The sequence below is a fragment of the Panthera pardus genome, unplaced genomic scaffold, assembly GCF_024362965.1.
Source record: "Panthera pardus isolate Hobbes unplaced genomic scaffold, ASM2436296v1 HiC_scaffold_15, whole genome shotgun sequence".
Taxonomy (NCBI): domain Eukaryota; kingdom Metazoa; phylum Chordata; class Mammalia; order Carnivora; family Felidae; genus Panthera; species Panthera pardus.
Window position 1 is genome coordinate 60,629,715 of NW_026526710.1, and position 25,152 is coordinate 60,654,866.

Here is a 25,152-nt window from a genome sequence, read left to right on the forward strand (position 1 = left end):
AAATGAAGCACAGAAAGAAAACATGAAAAAGGAGTTAGAGGCACAGAAGATAGAACGAGGTTCAACATGAGGGCCAGAGAGTATCTGAAGAGAACGGCTGCCTATTTGCCATGGCTGGCGAAGCTCGGAGCTGCCTTACAAACAACGTATGATGTTACAAACTTCACGCTAACCAGTTGTATCAGTGACCGTCTTTGGTCAAAGATGACTGTCCCCCCGACTAAAATAAAATTAAATAAAGTAGGGAGAGCAGAGGCCAAAGATTAACCGAATGACTTAGGGAAAAAGTGACAGCCAACCAGAGACATAACGTAACCTCTTCCTACCTTTAAAACTCTCATGCAATGAATCAACACAGTCAGTGAACAGCTGCACGATGCTCGAGGCCACCACAGCATCACTCTCCAGCCAGGGGTAATGTCGTTGGCTGCTTCAAATAAAAGAAGCACACACTTAGAAATGAAAGCACCATGACTAAATTATTCTAGGCCCCAGAGTCTAGGGACCGCCTATGTCCTAGAGAACACTGTATTACGTAGCCCAAATACACACTTAGACCATTCTAACAGCTGGAAATTCCGGGAGGCTCATAATATCCGCCATACAATTTAGTTTTTCTTCTCAACGTTTATTCCAATGCAATTAAGTCAGAGATGTGTTACCTACATAAATTAACACCTTTTTATACCTAATTTACACCCTGTGTATCTTGGTTACATTTCAAATGTCTTAGGTATATGCTGCTAAGTGGCTTCAACAGTTTTCTCTACCCAAAACATGAAAAAAAGAAAAAAAAAATCCACATAACAAAAAAGATGACCAAAAAGGGACAGGAAATAACCAAAGAAAAAAACTCTTTACATGATCATTTTAGTTTCTGAACTGGGTTCAGAAAGTTCAATATCAAAATAAATCCCATTAATTCTTCCTAGAAATAAACAGCAGTCTGCATTACTGCCAGCAGTCTTAGAATCTGTGCAAAATCCTGAAGCTTGTAGATTAAGGATAGTTCTCTAGCAAAAGAAAAGATCCAGAACCTTTTCTATTTTCCTCAATGAGCCCCTGGAGCAGCACAGGTTAATACAAAGATCTGACATGGAAGTCAGAGCCTTGAGCTCTGTTCTCAGTTCTGCCCTCACTGGCTGTGGAACTGGAGTAAGCCATTCCTGTTCTCTGAGTCTTGGGAACAGATCAGTATTTGTGAAGGTACCTTAAATACTGAGATATCTAGCACTGGCGTAATGTTAACAAGCTCCCGACAAGTTCATGTAGCTTTGTCTGTATGCCTTTCAGGGAAAAGACTCATAAGGCAGCTACCTGCATGTGAGCAGTTCTACACCTCTCATTTGAATGCTCACAACACCATGTTTTCACTTAATTGCAGAGCTCACGTTAATTCCCACCCAGTAATTCGGAAGCCAACTTACTTCCAAAAAATAACTGAGGTACTGGATAAAACCAAGTTACTCTCATATTTTATAGTATCGTATTATCAAATTCAAATTCAAGAGAAAAATTTTTCCAAAATTAAGGACCAAAATTTATTCAATGTCTTTATTGTGGAAAAAAAGGAAATGAGTGTCCAGTTTTGCTTCGAAGTTAGTATTAAGATAATAACTCTGATTGACCAGACTAGCAATTCCACTAACAGAAAATGTCTTAAGTTCCCTTCATAAGGAAGCATTTTCTATGGAGAGAATGCAAACTGGTGCAGCCACTCTGGAAAACAGTATGGAGGTTCCTCAAAAAATAAAAAATAGAACTACCTTACAACCCAACAATTGCACTACTCTGTATTTATCCAAGGGATACAGGTGTGCTGTTTCGAAGGGGCACATTCACCCCAATGTTTATAGCAGCACTATCAACAATAGCCAAAGTATGGAAAGAGCCCAAATGTCCATCCATGGATGAATGGATAAAGAAGAGGCAGTATATAAATACAATGGAGTATTCCTCGGCAATCGAAAAGAATGAAGCCTTGCCATTTGCAACTACATGGGTGGACCTGGAGGGTATTATGCTAAGTGAAATTAAAGACAAAAATCATATGACTTCACTCATATGAGGATGTTAAGATACAGAACAGATGAACATAAGGAAAGGGAAGCAAAAATAATTAAAAAAAAAAACAGGGAGGGGGACAAAGCATAAGAAACTCATAAACATGGAGAACAAACAGAGGGTTACTGGAGGGGATGTGGGAGGGGGGATGGGCTAAATGGGTAAGGGGCATTAAGGAATCTACTCCTGAAATCACTGTTGCACTATATGCTAACTTGGATGTAAATTTAAAAAAAATAAATAAAAATTAAAAAAACAATAAGGAAGCATTTTCTAAATTTAAATACGGCCCTACATAAAAATTCAAATCCATGAATGCATCCCTTATACCAAAATCCCCTCAGAACTTTAAGTCTATAAATTTCAAAGGAATTTGAATATCTGAAAAACAATTTACCTTTCATTGTCCTCTAAAACCAAGATCCATGGCTTAAAGAGCTGGATGATTACTGAATGTAGGGATCTCAGCACTAAAACAAAGCAAAATTTTTAGAGACAAGAAACAAGCTCATCCTTTGTCAATTATCATTGGTAACACTAAAAATCTACTTCTTCTCATCTATATACTCACAAACCTATGTTGATATGCAAACAACATGTTTCTTATAACTAAGTGTGTCTGTTTGTGTTTTCATTTGCTGCAATGGAATTTCTTGAAGAATTTTTATTACAACACAGGATCATGGATAATTTTTTACTGCGTATTTTTTAACGATAAAAGCTTAAATATTCAGAACCCTTTCCTGAGCAAGATAAAGAACAGGAAGAAAGAGTTAGAGATTGAAACCCATCTCCTTGCACCCTGCTCTATGAAGGAGGGGCAGAGACAAGCTGAAGCAGGCACCCCTGTGCGGGGGAACAGAGGTATGACACATAGATGGGTTCACACCTACACTGCATATTTCCTGTTTCTTCTTCTTGACACTCAGATATTTAATTTTATTGCTAAGATTTAAATCTCTCCATGTGTCTATTCAAGTCTCCTCTGATGGAAGGTCAGAACACCCCACTCTTTGTTGCACTAAAGGCATGTTACCTGCTTTGCTGCTGGCAGATGGGTCTTGAGCCAAGCAGGCCATTTCTGAGTCAAGCAGCCTTTTAACAAGATAGCCCAAGAGTGTCTTCATATCAGCCATGTAAGGACTCCATTTTGAGAATAAACCAAAGCTTTTAAAGTCCAATGTGGATAAGCGAAGCTTGTAAAAAAAATTTGAGAGCCACTGTATCGTCTCCATTACCTGGAAGAGAATGACTGGTCAAAGAATCCTCACCCAATGTCTACTTTCAGCAGCTACTACAGAGGACTGTGACAGAGGGCTCACACTTTGTAACACAGTTGCAAAGGTGTTTGCATATGAAAAGTAAATCAGCAGATTTCAAACTCTTTTTCTAAAGCAGAGGAACCATTCTGTCCAGTACATTCTCACATGGACCCATAGCACATAAAATTGACGAAATGAGGAGCCCAGCCCCATGGGACACTGCATGAAAATCTGACCAAAGGTGCCAGGGGTGTAAGCTTAAGAATCGGATGAGTTAAGGTGGTGAGGGGAGGTTTAACGGGGTGGCCTGGGCTGCTCCTAAATGGATGGGCAAGAATCAGACTCTGAGGTGTGAGAGAAAGGCATAGGGGGCATGGGAGGAAGCAAAAGACAAAGGAAAACACAGGGCTCTTAAAGATAATCCATAAGAGTGCAGCTTTTTAGATATAAATTTTGAATGTGTCCCAACTGTTTAAAAAATAGGGAAGGAAACAGAAAAGAAATGCAGAGACATAAACTTCAGACACCAAAAGCTACACACCTGCTTATCGGACAAGAGAACATCTGGAGAGCTTTGAAGCACTGAGCTCTCGGCAGAAGCTGCCCCCTGCTGGCAGTTTGGGGCACAGCAGCCCAGGGCTCTCAGAGTGGCTTTCCAACACTCCGGGCTCAGCAGCTGCTCCGCGGAGCCTTGTGGGGCGGGAAGAGGACAGCAAGTTAGCATCTTTCACAAACTAACTTTTTCAACTTGAATCAAAGAACACGTGTACTTTACAAAGGAACGAAATTTTGGGGCACCTGGGGTGGCTCAGTTGGTTAAGCATCTCACAGCTGATGAGTTCAAGCCCCGCGTCAGGCTCTATGCTGACAGCTCAGAGCCTGGAGCCTGCTTCGGGTTCTGTGTGTCCCTCTCTCTCTGCCTTCCCCTGCTCACACTCTGTCTGTCTCTCTCAAAAATAAAATAAAAACATTAATGGGGCGCCTGGGTGGCTCAGTCAGTTGAGCGTCCGACTTCAGCTAGGTCATGATCTCGCGGTTTGTGAGTTCGAGCCCCACGTCGGGCTCTGCGCTGACAGCTCGGAGCCTGGAGCCTGCTTCAGATTCTGTGTCTCCTCCTCTCTCTGCCCCTCCCATGCTCGTGCTCTATCTCTCTCTGTCTCTCAATAATAAATAAACGTTAAGAAAAAAAAATTTTTAATAAATAATATAAAATAAAATAAAAACATTAAAAAAATTAAAATTAAAAACAAACCCAAAGGAATGAAAATTAAATAAAAATCCAAAACAAATTCATACAGATCTATGGTGAAGACGCCGCAGTAATGAGAACCTATTAAAAGAACTGTCCACCCGGACACTTGACTTTCCCTCTTGACTTTCCTGGTTCCTAGTGACTCTCCTGGGAGTGAGCACAGCCGGAGTCATCAGGGCTGGAATCCAGTGTTGGGAGTGGGGAATCCTGCCTACCAGGCCCTACCTGGGGAATGGTAAAAGTGCCACTCTCCTGGATGAAGCTGTGAGAGAAACAGCAGTAACAGGACAAGGGAGACTGGACTGCAGAATGGAACCTCAGAGTCTAGGCTCTCTCCTCGTACTTACTCCTGAAACTCCACTCCCTCAACAGGCAAAACCTAAAGCAACACAGACACAGCATGCAAAATAGACACTACGGACAGCACTGTGCTCCTGGTAAGTCTCACACCCAGAGGCCAGGACTCAGACCTCCTCAGGCCCTTCCCACCCAGAGATGGCATGAGGATCACGAGGGACAACCAAGGCTGGTATATCTGAGGGGAGAGATGATGAGGCAGCTGCAATATGGTGAGCGAGAGATGTCTAGGGAACAGTGAAGGGTCTGTGGTGAATGGCTACTGTGGTCTGGCTCCTGGGGCAGAGCTTTGGAATCAAGTTACAGGTGTGGGAGTCAGGCACACCTAGAAGAGGGTAGTGAAGCCAGGGAAAACAACGGGCATGCCCACGAAGAAGGAAAATCATAGAAAAGCAAAGGATAGAGCCCCGAGAACAGCAACACCCTCCCCAGGGAGGAAAGGGAAACCAGGAGGCTAGAAGTCATAGAATCTGACAGGGGTGGTACTGTAATTCCTAGGCTTTTAACTGAATTACTCTTCCTGGGAAGTATAAATTTCCTGTTAAATGCAAGTCAATGGTTGCCTGAACACACCGTTTACAATTCCTTAAAAAGGTTTCGGGGAAAAAACCCACAATGTATACTTGATCAAATTTTGAAAATTTAGAACAAAAATTAGTTATGCATAATGGATCAAAATCATACAAATACCTCTCCTGCAACCATTCTCCACCCACCCTGCAACTGGCCTCCACAGGAAACAATGAAAGCTTGAAAACGAGACCACACATTTCAGTATTTCTTCAGATAGTCCAATATATAAAATCATTAACCTATTCATTAAATGGTTTCTATGAAGTAACACAAAGATTTGGCATGAAGCAAATCTTAGTTTTCCATTACACCTATAAACTATCTGAAGTTTGCACAAAAAAAGTAAATACTATCTCATTTAATAAACTTCAGTAAAATTCCTGCCTAATGAAATTCCCAAAATAAAAACGCTAACAACCTTTACTCCTCTTGTAATCTCCAATACTCCAGTGAAAAATGCAGGGCGGTGGGGAGATGGGAGAGTGGGGCTGTGGAAAACTGAACACATCTCAGTCCCTTGGCGAATATAAACACAGTCTGCCATTATATATAGGTAAAATTTACTCGCAAACAAACATGAGTCAAAGAATTAAGGGGGAGGGGAACCAAAATGTATCCACTATTTGGACCTACAGAGAAACCGACTGGCACCTTAAACATATTGCAAAGAAGCAACTTCCTTCTCTCACCAAATCTGCAGTCAACAGAGGAAGCAGGCGCATGTCTACCCCAGCCCAGTTCAGGACGGTTGCAAAGTCAAGGGAAAGAGGTGGGTGCACGACTGTGGACCCCAACACCACATACTAAGTGCTGCCTTATTGAATCAGGACCCATCCAAACGTTTAGGACAATCACTAAGACAATCACTGCCCTCTTCTACAAACAGCTTTCGGTTTGTCAAGCACTTTAGGTAAAAATTAGCAATTCTAAACTCCTGCGTACTTGTCTTATTTTTACATTTTTAGATGACATCCATAGAATGGTAAATGTCACATCAAATATTCGCTGCAATCTAATCAGTCACAATTAAAAGCCACTTACTTTGCATCAGCAGCCTGAGAATGTCACTGTACTGGTCAGGAAACTGGTAGAGAAGAAGGTAAGTCCAGTGCTTACAGAAAAGATTAAAAGGCATCAAAATATCTTCATCTGGTTCAAGGCCCCAGGCAGTAAGTGCCAAGTGAATGGACTCCAGAAGCCTGGTACGATCAGACAGAGGAGGTTTAGTGGCGTTTAACCACTGCTTAAGATCGAACTAAAAAGAAAAAAGAAACAAGAAGCAGTTTTACTGACACGGGGAAATTAGCTGAAGTAGAGAAAATGATGTGCAAATTTAAAGTCAAAGACCACTGAGCATTCGGCTTTTTACAAAAACTGAAACTAGAATTTATAATCAAGTACTGAGCGGAGGTCAATAATTAACAGGCACCCAGAAGCCTCCATCTCTGCGCTCTGGGCCACAGGGACAAAGCTTTCTCGGTTCCGTGTGCTTTTTTGTATAGTAAACTTTTGGTTAAGTTTTCCCTCCTAGGCAAGAATCCACACTCTGCCAAAAAAAAGAGCAGCCACTTAGGCGACTGTCTCCATCTAAAAGAGCCATGTTTCTGTGTCTATGGCAGTTACCTATCTCAGTTAATAAAAATTCAGGGTGTTGTTATCTATCACCTTCCAGAATTCCCAACTATAAAGCCTGTTCTCCCCCGTTACAGACTGAAAGCAGTCTCTAGGCCCTAAAGAAAAATGCCTAGGTTTTATGATTTATGGATGTCAGAGAAATACAATTGAAGGCAAAATCACTAAGGCTCTGTAATTCTCAAGTGGCAAAGTAAATTCATTGCCTAGGTCTCAGTTAATATTCTACTCAGAATGAGGACAAAGGCAATTTGTTTATATCTGGCTTATTCCAAATATGAGAGACTTTGATATATTACAACTCATTTATCAAACACATTTTCGGCATAAATTCAGGATATAGTCAAAAGAAGGATGCACTAAATTACTATTATGAATATTTCAAAGCTGTACTGTTTCTAAAGAGGGCTCGGGAGCAAAGTCCTTTCTCTACTATGAGGAATAAGACTGCCCTACACGACACAACCACTGCCCCCACACGGAAAGGCTGCTTGAAGACGATACAAAATGCGGAAAGGGTCTACCTGGAAACAGAACTCCAGGGGGCCTTTCATTTCTACAGAGCAGAAACGACACTAGATCCCACGTTTCAGTGATGGCATCAGCACGGAATCACATCTCACCTTGGTCAGCAGCATGAAAATCATATCACTGTTGTCCTCACTTAGAAACTTCACCACTTTCCCATAGAGCTGAATGAACTCCGCAGGTGCAGCATTGGGAGTGAAGAAAGGGGACAGGAGAGAGCACAACCTTCTATTCTTCAGAATAGTCTCAAGTACTTTTCTGCATTCTGACTTAGTGCCACTGATAAACACCTTGAGAGAATCAGAAAGGGAAAATGTCACCAAATTCTCCCCTCCCCAACTTTTATTTATACAACCAAGTTTTAAGGGCTAGTGTGTAAGGCAAACAGAACGTTTTCTAAATGAAAATGTGGAACAATAAAAAAAAAATCTAAAATCATCACAGATAAACCTAACACTTCTAATGGAAGTGATATTAAAAATTCTGGATGATCCATTAATTTGATTTGGACAAGTCATAGAGAATTTTTAAAAGATTAAAATATTGGGATAATCTGAATCCAGAAATTTGCAAGGTGCCTACCATGATTACTGAGTATCAGCATTTTTTTTTTTTTTAATGTTTATTTTTGACAGAGAGATACAAAGCACGAGCAGGGGAGGGCAGAGAAAGACGAAGACACAGAATCTAAAGCAGGCTCCAGGCTCTGAGCTGTCCGCACAAAGCCTGACATGGGGCTTGAACTCTTGAACCATGAGATCATGACCTGAGCCAAAGTCAGATGATCAACCTACTGAGCCACCCAGGCGCCCCCACTAAGTATCAACATTTTGTCAAGAAAACAAAACCTCTAGGTTATAGATATTATTGAGATGTGCTTTCAATACTTTTAAAAAGCTAACTTTAACAACTGATATATAATCAAGATCACTAATGTTTCAAGTACTGGATGTAAGTGAGTATTTAAATAATCTCAGGGCCAGGAAAGCTCCAATAAGCTGGACCACAGGCAGAAAGAAATACTAAGAGGACTGAGAGATTTGAATATACAAAAATTGTACCTTCTATAAGGCAAGAAGTATGATAAAATAAAAGGAAAATGACAAAGTAGAAAAATCAATTTAGAACATATTCCAGATACCAGGTTAATAGTCTGAGGAGCTCTTTCAAAGCAATCAAAAAATAAGAAATTCTGCAACAGAAAATGTGCAAAGGTCAATAACTAGCAAATCACAAAAAATAATTAAATGGCCAATAAACATATGAAAAAGTCATGCCAGTTAACAAATACTTGAAGAAATCCAACTTAAAATAATAACAAGGTACACTTCCCCTTTTAGATTAGCAAGACTTTAAAAGAATCATCATTCTTAACACTGGTTATGGTATGGAGAGCAATAAATTCAAACCCTGCTATGGTAGTGGGAACAGGGCACTGTAACAATATACATCAAATGTTAGTCCCTTTGACATAGCAACCATACTTCTAGGAAATTATCCTGGAAAAAATAGTCCAAGTTCACAGAGATGTGGAAGAACATTTATCTCAGGCTTATCGTAGCAAAACAAACAAACTACCTAAATATCCATCCAGGGCCCTGGGCTCCATACATTACAATATATCTGTACCATGGAACAGTATGTATTAAAGACCATGATATCAGTCTATATTTATAAACACAGAATAATGTCTAGAAGTTGTGTTTGAATGAAAAACACGAGGTTACAAAATAGCACTTGCCCATTTCTGAGGAAGTTTATCTATTTAGCTGTATATAGGAATGATACATCATTTCTACATACACACACACACACACACACACACACACACACATAACACACTAATAAACATACATACACAAGATAAACTATAATAAAATGTTTAGCTCTGTAACCAGTGTCTATCTCCAGGAGGTTAGAATTGAGAAATGTTTCTTCTTTACACTTTTTATATTGTCTGCATTGCTTATCATAAGCATACATCAATTTTAAAATCAAGGGAAAAAAACTACTTAAAAATCTATTTTATTTTCTGCTCTATATTGTCCCCTTATAAGTATCTAATAACTAAGGACTCATTCCATTGAATTTGGGTAAGAGTATATGGTTAGTGTTTACATATTTTCCATCAAGTGGCTTTCCTTTCCTTTATGACATATTTCACAAATGTGCATGGATACATTGCTCTTGCCTTGTTAAATATCTGTATTTTTAATAGTAAGTCAAATCAAGAAATGGGGACTGAGAATAGCAACTGGGAGACAGCAGTGGAGAGGTGGAGCGAACATGGACTGAGACAGACGACGTGGGATACAGGCTCAGCTCCAGCACTGACCAGCTATATTCTTTAGGCAAGTTATTTCATTTTTTAGAGACCTGTTTTCTCATCTTTAAACTGTTTTTAATGTTTATTTTTGAGAGAGAGAGACAGCGTGAGTGGAAGAGGGGCAGAGAGAGAGAGGGACACACAGAATCTGAAGCAGGCTCCAGGCTCTGAGCCGTCAACACAGAGCCCAACGCGGGGCTCGAACCCATGAACTGTGAGATCGTGATCTGGGCCGAAGTCGGACACCTAACCGACTGAGTCACCCAGGCGCCCCTGTGTTTTCATCTTTAAAATGAAAAGGATATCAATCATTCAGAGTCACTGTGAGGATGAAGTGGAGAGCATTTTATAAATAATAAAGAGCTTGTCATTGTTAATAACACAAAAAGCATATGAAAAAGTTTGATGTCTCCCAGACTTTCAAATATGAGTAACTTAATATCTCTTGTATGGGAAGCAAAACTCTATACCAACAATTTTAATCACATCTTGAGAAGTCAACAATTCAAAGGGGCTTCTGACTCTGAGACTCTGAACGTGTAACAGAAGTCTGAAGTCAACCCTCACTATAACTAATGAGGATGCTACAGAGATTCAATATATGTGAGTGAGGCTAGAAACACAGAATTACCTTACCTGTCCCAAGATCTCAATGCATGAAGTAAAGAATTGCCTTGTGGGAGGATGGCGCTGAGTCTCATCACTGACATAATCCACAACAGTAAAGAAGAGGCTAATGCCAACCTTCTGAACCCCAGGGGTAGGCTGCAACTTGTAGGCATTCACTAGGGCCCTGTGGGAAAATACAGGTGAGGCTACTGGTCTACAATAAGAGAATACAGACTCACAAGTACTTCCGTGGTACTCTACACTTCTCACACAGGCAATATTCTTAAGAGTCCTTCAGAGCCCCCAAATAAATGTCACTTTAAAAATATTTCATGGGGAAAAAAAATCCATGGGGTAGATAAGTATCTTCTACCTTGACCCAACAACTTATTTTGAATACACAGAAATGATTTTATGTCCTCCGGGGGGAGAGGGATGGAATCATATATATTATTAATATTCTTACCCTTATTAGGGGCCCCTGGGTGGCTCAGTCAGTTAAGCGGCTGACTTCGGCTCAGGTCATGATCTCCTAGTCCTTGAGTTCGAGCCCTGCGTCAGGCTCTGTGCTGACAGCTCAGAGAGTCTGGAGCCTGCTTCAGATTCTGTGTCTCCCTCTCTCTCTGCCCCTCCCCAGCTCATGCTGTCTCTCTTTCTCTCTCTCTCTCAAAGAATAAACATTACAAAAAATTTTTTTAAATATTCTTAAATGTTTCATATTTTATATATAATTCATAATTCTTTAACTTTGTGTATTCCTTATATAATATGCATTTTTAATTAATTTAATTACTTATTTCTCTTAATTTTTTAATATTTCTTTTTACATGCTTTTATTTCTTGTTGAGAGAGAGCGAGATACAGAGCATGAGCCCGGGAGGGGCAGAGAGAGGGGGAGACACAGAATCTGAAGCAGGCTCCAGGCTCTGAGCTTTCAGCAAAGAGCCTGACGCGGGGTTCAAACCTGTGAACCGCGAGATCATGATGTGAGTAAAAGTTGGATGCTTAATTGAGTACTCAGGTGCCCCTCTCTAAATTTTAAAACCCGTGTCACAGAAAGAGATTTCTATATAGAATAAGATCCCAGAATAAAGATATCTCTTCTAAGTCTCAGGCTGTTTTGAGTTCCTTTGCTAGTAAAAGACACATCAACTTCTTATTCACCTCATCTCCTTCTTCCCTGGACCCCCAGTCCAATCCACAAAAGAACTCAATGCCCCACCCCACACACCACTACGCCGATCTACTGGGGGATTAGTTGCTGGTACTGGAATGTGGAACCACCTTAAAGTAAAAGGCAGGGTCAACCACTCTCCCAAGTCATGCCCTGGTGGCTTTAGGAAGAAAGAAGACATTGAGGGTAAGCCAGGAGCTCCAAGGGAAAAGCCATGATGGCCAAATGCAAGCTGGCAACTATACTTGAGAACCTAATTCCCCTGAGCAATTCCCCTTCAAACTCTGCTCTATAATCTGAGCTGACAATGCTGACTTCCTGGGTAAATGCAACTTTGATATAAAACTTAAGCACTCAATCTCTCCATGATTGAACTTCAATGTGCTGTATCATCTCATAATTCAGGGGTCAGCAAACTTATTCTATAAAGGACCAACCAGTAAATATTTTATGTTTTATGGGCCATAAATTGTCACAACTATTCAATTCTGCCATTGTGGTATAAAGCCATGCACATTAAGTAAATAAATGGACATGGCTATGTTCCAATAAAACTTTATTTATAAAAATAGGTGGCAGGCCAGACTTGGTCCAAAGGCCATTGTTTGCTGATCCTGTACTAATTTAATTAGTGGGTGTCTGGGGGTATAGTAGCATGTATGATTACTATCAATAATAACAACATTGCATTTTAAATTATAATGCCCTCAAAACTTACGTAATCAAGTTTTCCGCGTGAACAGCAGCTTCCACAACATTAAGTGATGGTGGTTTAGCAGCTTCTGCTTGCAACTGCTTCACTTCTTTTCGCAAAACATGAAGCTGTTGGCTTACTGCTTCATTTTTATGCATACCTTCAAACTAAAAAAGATTAAAGTGGTCAAGACCTTTTTTGTCCTTGCTATGTTCCTAAAGCAAATATTATAAATATACTGAGCATCTGATGAAGAACTATTACTATAATTAATATTATAACTCAAAATTCTCAGTTGAATAGGAGAGGGGTGGAGAAAAAAATGTCAAAAAACTATTCAAGAATCTCAAGTTTTTCATGAAGCATCAAACTGGAGCGAGTTTATCACTGGTTCAGTCTTTTGTAGGATATGCTCTCTGTCACTTATGTTTTGATTCCCCGATTCTCATCAAAAACAGACTCGGGGCACCTGGCTGGCTCAGTCGGTTGAGCGTCTGACTACGGCTCAGGTCATGATCTCACGGTTTGTGAGTTCGAGCCCCGCGTCGGGCTCTGTGCTGACAGCGTGGAGCCTGGAGCCTGCGTCGGATTCTGTGTCTCCCTCTCTCTCTGCCCCTCCCCTGCTCATATTCTGTCTCTCTCTCTCTCTCAAAAATAAATAAAGATTTTAAAAAACAATTAAAAAAAAAAAAACAACCAGACTCAATGTCTTCTACCACTGAGGTTTTCCGGAAGCACACCAAGCGTCTCCCCCACTGAGCCCCCTCCCCTGAGCCCTGACCACTCTCCATTCTCCCCACCCAAAAAGCACATACACGTCAACCTAAACCACTAGGGTGCACATCTCATGTGTGCCAAGCATACAAAGAGCATGACACAGATGCTATTAATAAAACACTTGTCCTTTTGAAATGAAGAAAACATATCCAATTATAAAACAACAAAATATGAAAAAATACAAGAAGTGCGCCAATCAGTTGCATGCCTATGAAAGAGCAAGTGACTGATTCAGTGGTTCCCGAAAGCTCGTCACTGATGAAATATTTACTCATTCTCAGTAAAGATGTGACAATGGAGAATGTATTGAGTTTAAGATAAAAAAAACTAAATCTATTTCAATTTAAACAATTAGCCTTTCTTTAAGATTATGTATTTCCTATTTGAGGGGATTATTAATATCCCTTTTCTCTAACTAGTTGACGGTGACCTATGTGATAGCTGCTTTGTTTGTACATTTCGATGTCCCCTTTTGGATATGAATGATGCAAAACATATCCTAGGCCCAGGCTGCAACACAAAGACACAACCCATGTGGCAGTTGTGGGGGACAAGAGGACAGAGGGACAGCAAAGAGAAGCCCAGCCAGGCAGGGAGGTCAGGGCTGGAGAGCACAGAGCAGTCAGGCTAGGGACCGGGGTTCCTGTCCTGGGGAGTCCTTTGGAGCAGGCTAGGGAATGTGGACTTATCTTGCAGGCATAGCAGAGAATGCTGAAGAGATGAGAACATTCAGAAGGCGGGAATGTTAAATCCTACACTCTCCTCCAACGGTCTCCTCCAATCACTGAGTCAGCAAAGGGTCTACATTTTCCTTTATACACACATGCCCAAACCCAGTCTTTAGCCACCTCTGCAGTCATTACAGATATCCTTTGTTTGTAAATAATGTAAATACTTAATTCACAAACGTATATAACTGAGGTCCTGATGTCCCTGCCAGAGTTATTATCGTAAATTCCAGATGAAAGGCTACTGGAGGGCAATGGTGCTATTTGTTTTGTTCTACCCAGCACCCCAGTATAGCACAACTCTGACGGTACACGGAGCGCCTGCTTTCATGATCATGATAACTTTCTTCCATCAAACTCACCAATGTCATATTAAAAAGCTTTACAAAGCTTCTTACTTAAAGACGAAATAAGCTGTTAGTCTGAATCAAAAGGCATGAAGGTGAAGATCCAAGAACATATGATGTTAACAATTATTTTAATTTCTACTATTGGAGAAATGAAAGATAAGATGATTAAATGACTTCCATTAGACCACATAATGAATCAACACAAATATTAAATTTCCAACCTCTCAAATCAAAGACCAATGCTGAACAGCCTAAAACGTGGTCAGGAGTCTGCACAGTTTCGATGCCTAACGTGTCACCGAGTGCAATGAGGCGGGGTCTCTGAGGGCCACGGCCCTTGGCTGGCCTGGAGAGAAAGCAGGCAAACAGGGAGGAAAAGAAAGAACGTGAGGGGAGGGAGGAAGACAGTGAGGATGGAGGGAAGCACAAGAGAGAAAGGACAGAGGTGCCCTCGCTTGGGAAATGCCATCAAGACCAAGGGACTGGCGCTGCAGAACTGCCACCCCACGCCGGACAAACCACAGATGCCCAGGAATAAGGCAAAGCACCGAGGTGGGAAAGTTCAGACATCCTCACACACAAAAGCAACTCAAAGTTCTCATTATTTCCCAGTCTACTTATTTTTGCTCATTGTCCCCAGCTCTACAGAGAATTTTCTCTGCTCGCTAGGGCGGGAGAGGGGCTGAGTGCCTGGCAGCTCACAATCGCCAGAAGTTGGAGACGACGGCACAAAGTGGCGAGGGCGGGGGGCGGGGGGCGCGCCGGAGTCACTGTAAGCAGACAAAGCCATGTGCAAGCCGGACGAAGCGAGTCAGATCTTACAGTACTGTGAGGCCCTCAGTGGGTCTTTTCCATCTTTCATTTCTAGGATGGAGCAAAATTTTCACATGATAATAAATCAATCCTGGGTCTGGCACACATGCCCCACAATACCGAAGTCCAACAAAAGGAACCCTATTATAAATCACCCCATTTCCTCAGGGAATATCACTGAATTATTAGAGCCTTCTATTGGGAGAGACGACCACAGAAGAAGCACGTCTCACTTCCCATAAAACATATTTGGCTTTTGTATACCCCAAACAAGCTATACATAGTTCAAACATTTGCAGATGGCTGGAAATTTCCAGGGCTTTTCCCTCACGAAAAATTCTATTAAGCAATGAAATATGTTCATGATACAATTTGAAATCTTTACAAATGAGCCATTTAAAATTATATTTAAAACATACTCTTGCATTTTAATCTCAAAATTTATATTTAAAATATAAAGTCATTCCCCATGAAGTTGATTTTAAAAAATTGATCTGGTCCATGAATTCTCTAATCACTGAAAAAGAAGATGATCCTGTCACACCAACTCAGAGAGAGAAAATGGTACACGTGTCAATTTAGAGAGATGATGGCCATGACCAGCTTACTCAGAATTGTACAGCTAACCTAGTCTTCAGAAGCTGGAGCAGAAACAGCTAAAAGCAAATGGCTTCATTTCCCAATACTGCCTGGGAAAGCCTGGGTCTTGAGTTCAAATAGACGTGGGCTTGAATTTCAGCTGAGCCACTTACTAGCTGTGTGGTTTTGGCAAGTCTCTGAGACTCTCTGAACCTATTTTCTCATCCCCACTTTGTGAAGATTAACAGTCACCGGCATGTTACCTGGGATATGAGAGTGCCCAAGCACGTGATAAGAAGTGCTCCAAACAGAGCTGGGAAATAATCTCGTGTACGGAAGGAAGACAATCCTTATCGCTTCCCAGACTGACCGCCTAGGAGACATTTGTAGTACAGCGAAAAGTGCAGCAGTGTGTGAGGCCGGAGATTCTGTATGGAAAGCATTAAGTTGGCCTACGGTAAACACACAGAATGACGGCTAATTTCCAGTAGGAAAAGGTTCCACCTTCCAGCCAAATAATATCTACAAAATCCCTAAAGCTAGTTAAAATCAGGGGGTTTACTTGTGAAGAATATAAATCTACGGTTCGTTCCTTCAAACACACTGGTTCTATGGCACTGACTGTGTGAGGCATTAACAACAGAAACCCGAATAAGACAAGGTCCTGACCCTCACGCAACTCAAAATCTAGTAACAGTGTGACAAGGTAATGATAATACAAAACAAGTTGTAACATAACCTCATGATTGACGTGCTGGTGGTTTTCACTGACTCATTCGGGGGCGAGAAAGGGCACCTATTATGTGCCAGGAGCCATGCTAGATGGTACAGAAATACAGATGACTAAGGGCAGGAACTCTATTCCTCAGCAGTTCACAGACCGGTAGGAAAAATAGCAGGTGAATACAACAGCATTTATGCAAAAGCTGCTATGAAAGGAGGGACTATCTCAGTCTGACTAGAGGGGCTGAGAAAGACCTCAAGAGATGCTGCCTGAACCGAGCATGGAAGGATGAGAGGAAGGAGCTCACGAATGGGTGTGGGAGAACAAGTAACAGCACATGCCTGAGAGAGAAGGTAGGAACAAGCATGTCATGTTTGGAGAATGGAAAAAGCCTATGTGGCTAGAAAAAAAATGTTCAGGGATTAGGAAAGGGTAAATGATGCCACTAGAAACTCATCAAGAATAGACTATGGGGGGATCCGAAGGGTCCTATTCCTTTTAGATACCGGATAGTCAATGTTAGGTTTTCGCCTGGACATGTGATTAGATTTGTGTTTAAAAAGATGAATGTGGCAGGGGCGCCTGGTTGGCTCAGTCGGTTAAGCTTCTGACCTCACCTCAGGTCATGATCTCACTGCTCGTGAATTCGAGCCCCACGTCGGGCTCGGTGCTCACAGCTCAGAGCCTGGAGCCTGCTTCCAGTTCTGTGTCTCCCTCTCTCTGCCCCTCCCCTACTCACGCTCTCTTTCTCTCAAAAATAAATAAAGTTAAAAAAAAAATTAAAAAAAAAAAAAAGATGAATGTGGCAGAATGGAAAACGGACTGGACAGGGAGAGAGTCTATAGACAGGAAGCCTTATGTAGTGGTTCAGGGGAAAAGTAATGTGGGCCTACCAGGGGACAATGGCAATGGGAACAAAGAGAAAGAAACAAATGTAAAGTCATTTCAGAAGCAGAACCAGTATGACTTGGAAAGTAACTAGATGGGGAGTATGAGGGTGGGGAGATGACAATGATGCCCAGGTCCCCACTTCCTGTTACAGGAAAAACAGGTTTGGAGGGTAAAAATTGGATTAGGCTGGGACCTGTGGAGTTTGAAGTATTTATGGGACATTCACAGAAAATCACATAGGCAGGTGGAAATCTAGATCTGGAACTCAGAGAATTCTGCACTAGAAAAGCAGAGTAGGAGTCAGCAACATATGGGTTAATCCTTCCAGTGGTCATAGACTACCAAGGATCTACTGAAGTTATGAACTATCCAGAACAAAAAAATTCCATATACTTTCAGGGACTTCACTGACTCACTAAAGACCATTCACACACCCACTCTAGATTAAGAACTCCAACACAAACAGTAGGCAAAAGCAGCCAATGTCACAAATGACTAAGGGGATCAGGGGTAGACGCAAGCACAACCAGCAATCTAAGGGTTGCATTGATAAAAAGGAATTCTGGAGGGAAACTACAAAGTGGCTAGTGATTTGGAGGGACTAGAAGAGACCTCATGACGTTCAACATCTCCAGATAATAAAATGACGTTAAACAGGATCAAAACTACTAGATATAGCCATGAAGTGGTCCCTAGACACACGCATACAGAGAGGATATAATTCTATGTATAAAAGCAACACAACCTACCCTCTGCATGACATATGCTCTCCCAGAGACAATTTCTTGATGAGTAATAAACAATCAGAACTCACCTTCCCTCCCTGACATCCATAACCAAAGTCATCCATTTGTGTAATGAGACAGCTTTAACCTCAAGTACAATCTCTGGCCAAAACTCAGAGCAAACCTAACTGACTTGCATAGATTAGATAATGTCCTAACTTCATGGCAGCTAGAGTTTCAACTTTCCTCTACCTTGCTCTTAGCTATTGATGAGTAGCCAAAAAAAGTTTTTATCTTCAATTCCTAGAAGTATCAACCAGCAAGTACTGCCTGGACAACCTCAGTTAGCAACTACCATGTAACGTTCCAAAGAAATCCTATTTAAATCAGACTACAAGGCACCTGGGTGGCTCAGCTGGTTGAGCGTCTGACTCTTGACTTCAGCTCAGGTCAAGATCCGAGTTGTGGGATTAAACCCCTAGTCTGGCTCTGTGCTGAGCATGAAGCCTGCCTAAGATTCTCTCTTCTCCCCCTCTGCCCCTCTTGCCCACTTGCGCGCACAATCTCTCTCTCTCTCTCTCTCTCTCTAAAATAAGAAAAATATGGGGTGCCTGGGTGGCTCAGTCAGTTAAGCATCCGACTCTTGATCTCAGTGCAGGTCATGATCTTGCAGTTAGTGGGTTTGAGCCCCACATCTGGCTCTGCACTGATCGCATGGAGCCTGCTTGGGATTCTGTTTCTCTTTCTCTCTGCCCCTTACCTGCTCTCTATCTCAAAATAAATACATAAACTTTTTAAAAAATAAATAAGAAAAATAAAATAATAAAAAATAAATCAGACTACAAAAGCTGCCATCTTCACATTTTCAATTCCTCTGTCATATCTGCATCATCAGGCAAAATTAACGGCTGAAGTAAATACCGTTGTCAATATTGATAGGAGCCATCAGTGGGAGTTTCCCAGTTTCTAGATCTTCCCAAACAGAACTGAAAGTCAGGGTGCTGGGCAAACTAGTAAGGCCAGCAGAAAATTAGAATGTGCTTTTTAAGAAAACTTAGATATTTCTAAAGAGATTATGGCCATAAAACACAGCTATTTTTTCAAATTCTTTAGGTCTCTATAAAATCTCCTTTTCTTCTCTGTTCTTTCTTTTTTTTTCTTTTTTCTTCAAGCAATCTTTGCATTTACCAATTTTTCTTTTGAGAAGATAAAGCATAAATATTTTTTGTGTTGTCTGTAAAAATAAAATCTAAGTCACATTCATTTGAGTCCTTATCCTAAATCATCTGCTTTCCAATCTCTGTCTTATCAGAATTACTTAGAAGGTATTTCAGGAAAAGTATACCTTTCTATTTCAGAATTAACAAAGCAAAAGCTTATAAAAGAAATTTCAATTCAAGAGTTCAGACAAATCAAGATTATGATGACTTTTTCTGAAAAGGAAAAAGCCAGGTCACTGACAGGCTGGGAGCTGAAGCTCCCAAGTCAGCCCGGTGGTACTGCCCACCACAACAAGACCCTGAGAGTTAACAGGCGGTCAGGCAAAGAGAACTGGTTTTTGGCTGGGCAGTAAGTATTCATGACTCTTCACAGAGCAAGCTATTAGCCAGAACTGAAAAAACATTTTTGTACTTATCTTACCAAGTCACTTAATAAGATGCATCTTAGGAGAATTCCCTTCTCTGTACTGTATTAACAGCCTGGCAAAGATGTGTAATTCCAAAATATGGAAAAATACCGTATTTCTGAAGGCACAGATTGGTAGTAAGACACCCTTTTTAATTAGAACTTGATACTTTTTTTTTTTTTTTTTTTTGCACCAAATCAAATTCGGTCCTAAATCAGCAGACTTATCTCCAAGCTCCATTATTTTTGCAAGTGATCCTTCTTAAATGCTCCCACCTAGTGTTACTAAAACATTAGTAACTGGGGGAAAAGTACACTGAAAGAAAATTAACTTTATAAAACACCTGGCCAAAGATGTTCTCTCAGTGTTTGGGAGTCTCACATCCCATGTCAAATTTCTTAACTTTAGATGCATACAAATATGTTATTTTATCAAAAACAAATTATGAAGGTAACGAAAAAGACAAGTGTATAAGTTATTTCAGAGAAGACATTTTAGAGAAAACAGGCTCCCGAGGAGACTGATGAAGAATACATCAGAACTGCTCAAATGAGGAAGCACAAAAAGAAATTTATGAAAGACAACCAAGAGTCAGTAAAATAAGTTTTCCCTGATTTCTAAAAGCTAACAAAAAAAGAGGAGCTATGTTTGTGCAAATGCGGTAGCCAACCTCTGAGCATTTCCTCCCCAGCTCTGGGGACCCGAAGTCCCTCGCAGAAGGACTAGGGTGCAGTGAGTAAGGAGCTTGTGTTCTGCAGCCAGCCTGCCCGGGTCTCCCTGGTTCTGTCACTCGGTGGCTGTGTCACTCTGGGTATGAAACTTAACCTTTCTATGCCTTTACTTCCCCGTCTGGAAACAAGATAACCCGAATTCCCACCTCACAGAGATGCCGTGAGGATAAGTTCTGTAGAGTGTTTACACAGAGTCGGGCATAAAGCAAGTGCTACGATGTGCTGGCTAAAGTTAAGCTCCATTCTGAAGTCCTTTCAATGTCACAGACCCAACTTAATTAAGCCTGTTTTTCCAGTGCAAGAAGATGACACTAAGAGGCAGCTGAATTCCTAATCTCAGAGTTGCACGCCTCTCCTTTGCCTGTTGGCAGGCTCTGTCCAACTGACCTGCTTTCCACACGTCCCCCCCACGTTTGTCTTCAGTGGCTCCCCACCGACCACAGCACACAGCTGGAGCTCCCAAGTGATCATCCTTTCCAATGTGAATTCCCACCACCACACCCAAAAACAATCTGAAGTAGGCTGACCTAGCCACTGACCCCTAAATGGTTGTCCAGAGGACTCCATTCCCACATTCCTTCTAACAGAATCCAAACCATCATCATCAAAGTCTTTTGAAGATCAATTTAAAACCCTCTAAGGATCTTCTCAGTGATTATGCTTTTCTTTGAATTTCTGTCCTTGTCGGACACACGAGCACTTACGGAAATACATGATCAGCTCTGTGTGGGTCTTCACCCCCCCAAATGTATTAAGTGTTTCAGGATGTGAATCATGTGCTACAAACTTCTTTCAGTCTCTCTCAACAATATGCCACTATTACGGACTCAATTAAAAATTCTCTGAATTAAGAAGAAGCTTAAACAATCTTACCTGAACTGTTACAACTGCTGCTCCTTGGCATTTCTTACCACTACTGCCTCTACACTCCAAATGTAGTGTGGTCTGTTCTTCTCTATTAACATACTGCTTGGGCATTGTGTCCAACAGCTCACTATCCAGGGCAACCTGCTGAGATTCTCGAAGAGCTGCAGTTCTGAAAAACATCATCAGGAAGTAGAAGAAAGGCTTCGGAAAGGTTTCACGGTAGGTGATAAAGGCTTCCAGTTCCCCCCAGCCTGCATCAGAGAGCATCAAGACCAAGTATCCTATAGTAACAAAAGACCAAAGGTGTGTGCCCAGCCTTACCCAAATCCTCTCTTTTTCTTAACAAAAAATTTTAGGGGCGCCTGGGTGGCTCAATCAATCGGTTGGGCGTCCCACTTCGGCCCAGGTTACGATCTCACGGTTCATGGGTTAGAGCCCTGAGTCGGGCTCTGTGCTGACAGCTCAGAGCCTGAAGCCTGCTTCGGATTCTGTGATTCCCTCTCTGTCTCCCCCTTCCCTACTCACCCTCTGTCTGTCTGTCTCTCTCTCAAAAATAAACATTGAAAAAAAAAAATTTTTTTTTTAAAGAAATTTTAAAAAGGAAGGAAAAGTGGGACAACTTTTTAGCCAGGAACGAAGCTTCATTTAGAATCTGTATTACACTAACGATGTTTTTTACATGGACCCTTAAATATACAAGAGCAAATGAGAATCCCATCCTAATTAAAGCATTCTAAAGGGTACCTTGCTTGTAAGCACCAGTGATTTCTTCGGTATTAGCAACTCAAACTGAACTGTCAAAGATGGACAAAGCTGTTTACAAGGGTGTTGATACGGTTATGTTACTGTGTAGGCATGTGTGTGCGCACACTGGCGGGGATGCACATTTGTATGCACATGCACACAATCAATGCCTGGACCAAGAGCAGCCAAGGAAAAAAAAAGCCAGTAAGAGATCGATTCCCAGTGTCTTCGCAAAGATTAGACTCTTCTACTTCATAAAACAGATTCACTCCACACCCGCTCCTTCTCGCCAGACCGCAAGCTGGAACCAAAACCTTAAAGAGTTGATTGCTCCGGGGGTGCCTGGATGGTTCAGTGGGGTGAGTGTCAGACTTCAACTCAGGCCATGATCTCGCGGTTCATGAGTTTGAGCCCCACATGGGGCGGTCAGCGCGGAGCCTGTTTGGGATCCTCTGTCCCCCTCTCCCTCAGCCCCTCCCACGCTCTCTCTCCCTCTCAAAAATAAACACTTAAAAAAAACAAAGAGCTAATCGTTCCGTATCTACTTTAACTCAGAGCACTAAATGATTTTCCCGCATTTCAATCAAATGCCCGAGGCAATTTATTAAAGAATATGGAAAGTTAGGGAGCAAAGCAGTGACAAAAGAAAGTAAATCTCATTGCCTACCCTTTTAATACCATCTTTTCAGTGTCAGAAAGTCTCCTCAGGAGAAGCTTAAGAAACACTTGGCTGGCACTGCTGGCCCACAGAAATGCCACCACAGGAAATGTAAAATTCCTAGTCCGTGAAAGCACCACGCATTTTCAACATGAAACCGAAGGACTTGTCACAACTTGGCTAACTGAGGTACCTGACTGGGCCAGCCTGGTCAAATCATCCTCATGGAGAGAACGCTGAGGAGGAAACCCTTCAAGGTACTAAAGCATCCAAGCTGTCCCAGCAGCAAGCACAGGGGCATGACCCTGGAGGTCACACGGTCTCACCTGGCCTGCTGCTGCAACAGATTCAGGTCTGTGCGCACCAGCTGGGTGGTGTCCTTCTGACTCAGGAGCACAGCCGAGGAAATGACTGGCACAGGAGGCCTCACTGGGTGCAGATCAAGGGGAGGCTGGGGAGCCTCGTGCTTCCGCAAGTTGCCTAAAACCCTTTCTTTAGCTGAAAGAAAATTAAGTCGCGTTTACTGAGTAAAGGCTACTACTAGGTAGTAACATACTAATTGAGTGCAAAGCTTTGGCTGGTTACCTTCGAGAAGAATGTTGAAGATGTACAGAGTAGTTACATAAACCATCAGTGGCCTAAATGAATAAAATCATTATCTTTCGTTACCTGCTAGTTTTGAGGGAGCCCCCACCGGGGTACTAATATTCTACCAGGAGTCGGGAGCTCACGAGCATGTGGTATGATTAAACACAACTCCTAGCCTCAAACAGCCTTCCTTACTGAGAGTTAAAGAGTCAAAGCTCACGATCTTAAACTATTACCCCAGACAGTCTCGCATGACATGCTCAAGTGTGTGGACTTGAAACTAGCGTAAAGGGGATCTAGCGAACTCTCTAAGCAAGTCTGACGAAGATGGCAGCTATCACCAGTCAGTGGACTGGGGACGGGGAGGGTGGTCCTGTTAAGAGTTTAATGCAATCATCCAGATAAACTTCAGAGAACAGGAGAAAAAGAAATGGGCGTTACGGAATATGGCTGAGTGGAAAAATCTTAAATTAGGCCAAGGTTTGACCAGGAGGGCTGAGACCAGTCGTGTTAAAATGAACAAAGGCATGGACACAAACTCCTACAGAACTTACATTACACAGTCATATTGTCGTTCTTTCACTCATCCACTTATTCATTCACTCAACAAATGGAATCCAAATAAGAAACCAGGTGCCATATGAGAAAAGTGATGGCAAATCTGTCCATCCAACTTTGCACTAGATTGCACATGGGGTCATAGTGGTGAATCCAATCTAAATGTTTGTATTTCTACACCTAGTACAGAGCTGACCACACAGGTATCCAATAAATCAATAAATTCCTATCTTCCCACCCTCTCTCTTCACTGCACTATACACATACCATACAGCAGGTGGGGACTGAGCACAGGAAGAAAAATGCTGCCACATACCTGCCTCTTTTCAACAGTAAGGTAATAGGGAACAGGAGAGGTCAAGGAAATTTCAAGTCAATAAATCAAGTCAACAAATACTTAAGGAACTACTATGAATTTCCGACTTCATTCCAGATGTAGCATTCCATTTTCTGTTCTTAAGAAAAATAAAAGAAAACTTAATAGCCATGATTTTAGTTGGCATAAAAAGACCTGTATTGTTTGCACCCCAAACAGATGGAATTTAACATTCCAAACAGGTCAAGTACGGGATCGTCCCATACGGCTGGGGTTTTTCCACTAGAACAACTACTCTCTGCACAGAAAGTAACAAAGTCAGATGTTAATCACTGGAAAAGACTCCTGACTTTGTTCAAGTTTCTCCCAAGCAACATTTTAGGCCACGACTCTAAAGCTACTGCCTGAACTGCCTGCCTCCAGACTTCTTTTATGGGAGAAAAAGCACCTTATGTAAATCATTACTGTTTTGAAGTTTTCTCTCACTCATTGCTGAACCTAACCCTAAGGTGCAGACAAGGTAACAATGAACTTCTAAAAAAACAATTCTCACTGGAGGGATACACTGTGTAAACCTTAACCCTCAATTCATTCATTCATTCATTCATTCACTCAAGGGGGATGATGGTGGTACAGCTCACCCAACAAAGGATCAGTGAAGTCCAGCTGCACTGACAAACTGCAGGGCGGCGAATGGGACTCAAGTGTGGCCTGTGTCCACAGACCAACAGTCTCCTGGAACTCATAACGTATGCGCTCCATGTTCAAATACTCCATCCACAGATCCTAGAATTGAAGCATAGGACTTTAACTTTCACAGATGAATCATATATTCACATAGGACTTTAACTTTCACAGATGAATCATATATTCACATATAAAATTATATATTTAACTAAAAGGTAGACCAGAAAGTTTCAGCACGAGGTGGTCCATACCAAGTTCTCCAGTGTTAAGAAGGATCATGTTCTAAAATGGATACTAGCAATCTTTGCAGGAGTTTGA

At 41.6% G+C, this 25,152-nt stretch overlaps 1 protein-coding gene across 1 annotated transcript in view; it reads right to left on the reverse strand.

Moving 5' to 3' along the window:
- The window catches only part of EPG5 (ectopic P-granules 5 autophagy tethering factor), a 106,299-nt gene that overhangs the window by 24,541 nt on the left and 56,606 nt on the right, over positions 1 to 25,152 (reverse strand). The window contains exons 25-35 of the mRNA XM_019464163.2: positions 24,789 to 24,933; positions 23,012 to 23,183; positions 21,290 to 21,452; positions 12,496 to 12,638; positions 10,631 to 10,787; positions 7,764 to 7,958; positions 6,550 to 6,763; positions 3,868 to 4,016; positions 3,101 to 3,302; positions 2,462 to 2,534; positions 327 to 430 (exon numbers count right to left, since the gene is read on the reverse strand). Coding sequence (XP_019319708.2) covers positions 327 to 430; positions 2,462 to 2,534; positions 3,101 to 3,302; positions 3,868 to 4,016; positions 6,550 to 6,763; positions 7,764 to 7,958; positions 10,631 to 10,787; positions 12,496 to 12,638; positions 21,290 to 21,452; positions 23,012 to 23,183; positions 24,789 to 24,933 — 1,717 coding nt within the window. The remainder of the gene's footprint in view (positions 1 to 326; positions 431 to 2,461; positions 2,535 to 3,100; positions 3,303 to 3,867; positions 4,017 to 6,549; positions 6,764 to 7,763; positions 7,959 to 10,630; positions 10,788 to 12,495; positions 12,639 to 21,289; positions 21,453 to 23,011; positions 23,184 to 24,788; positions 24,934 to 25,152) is intronic.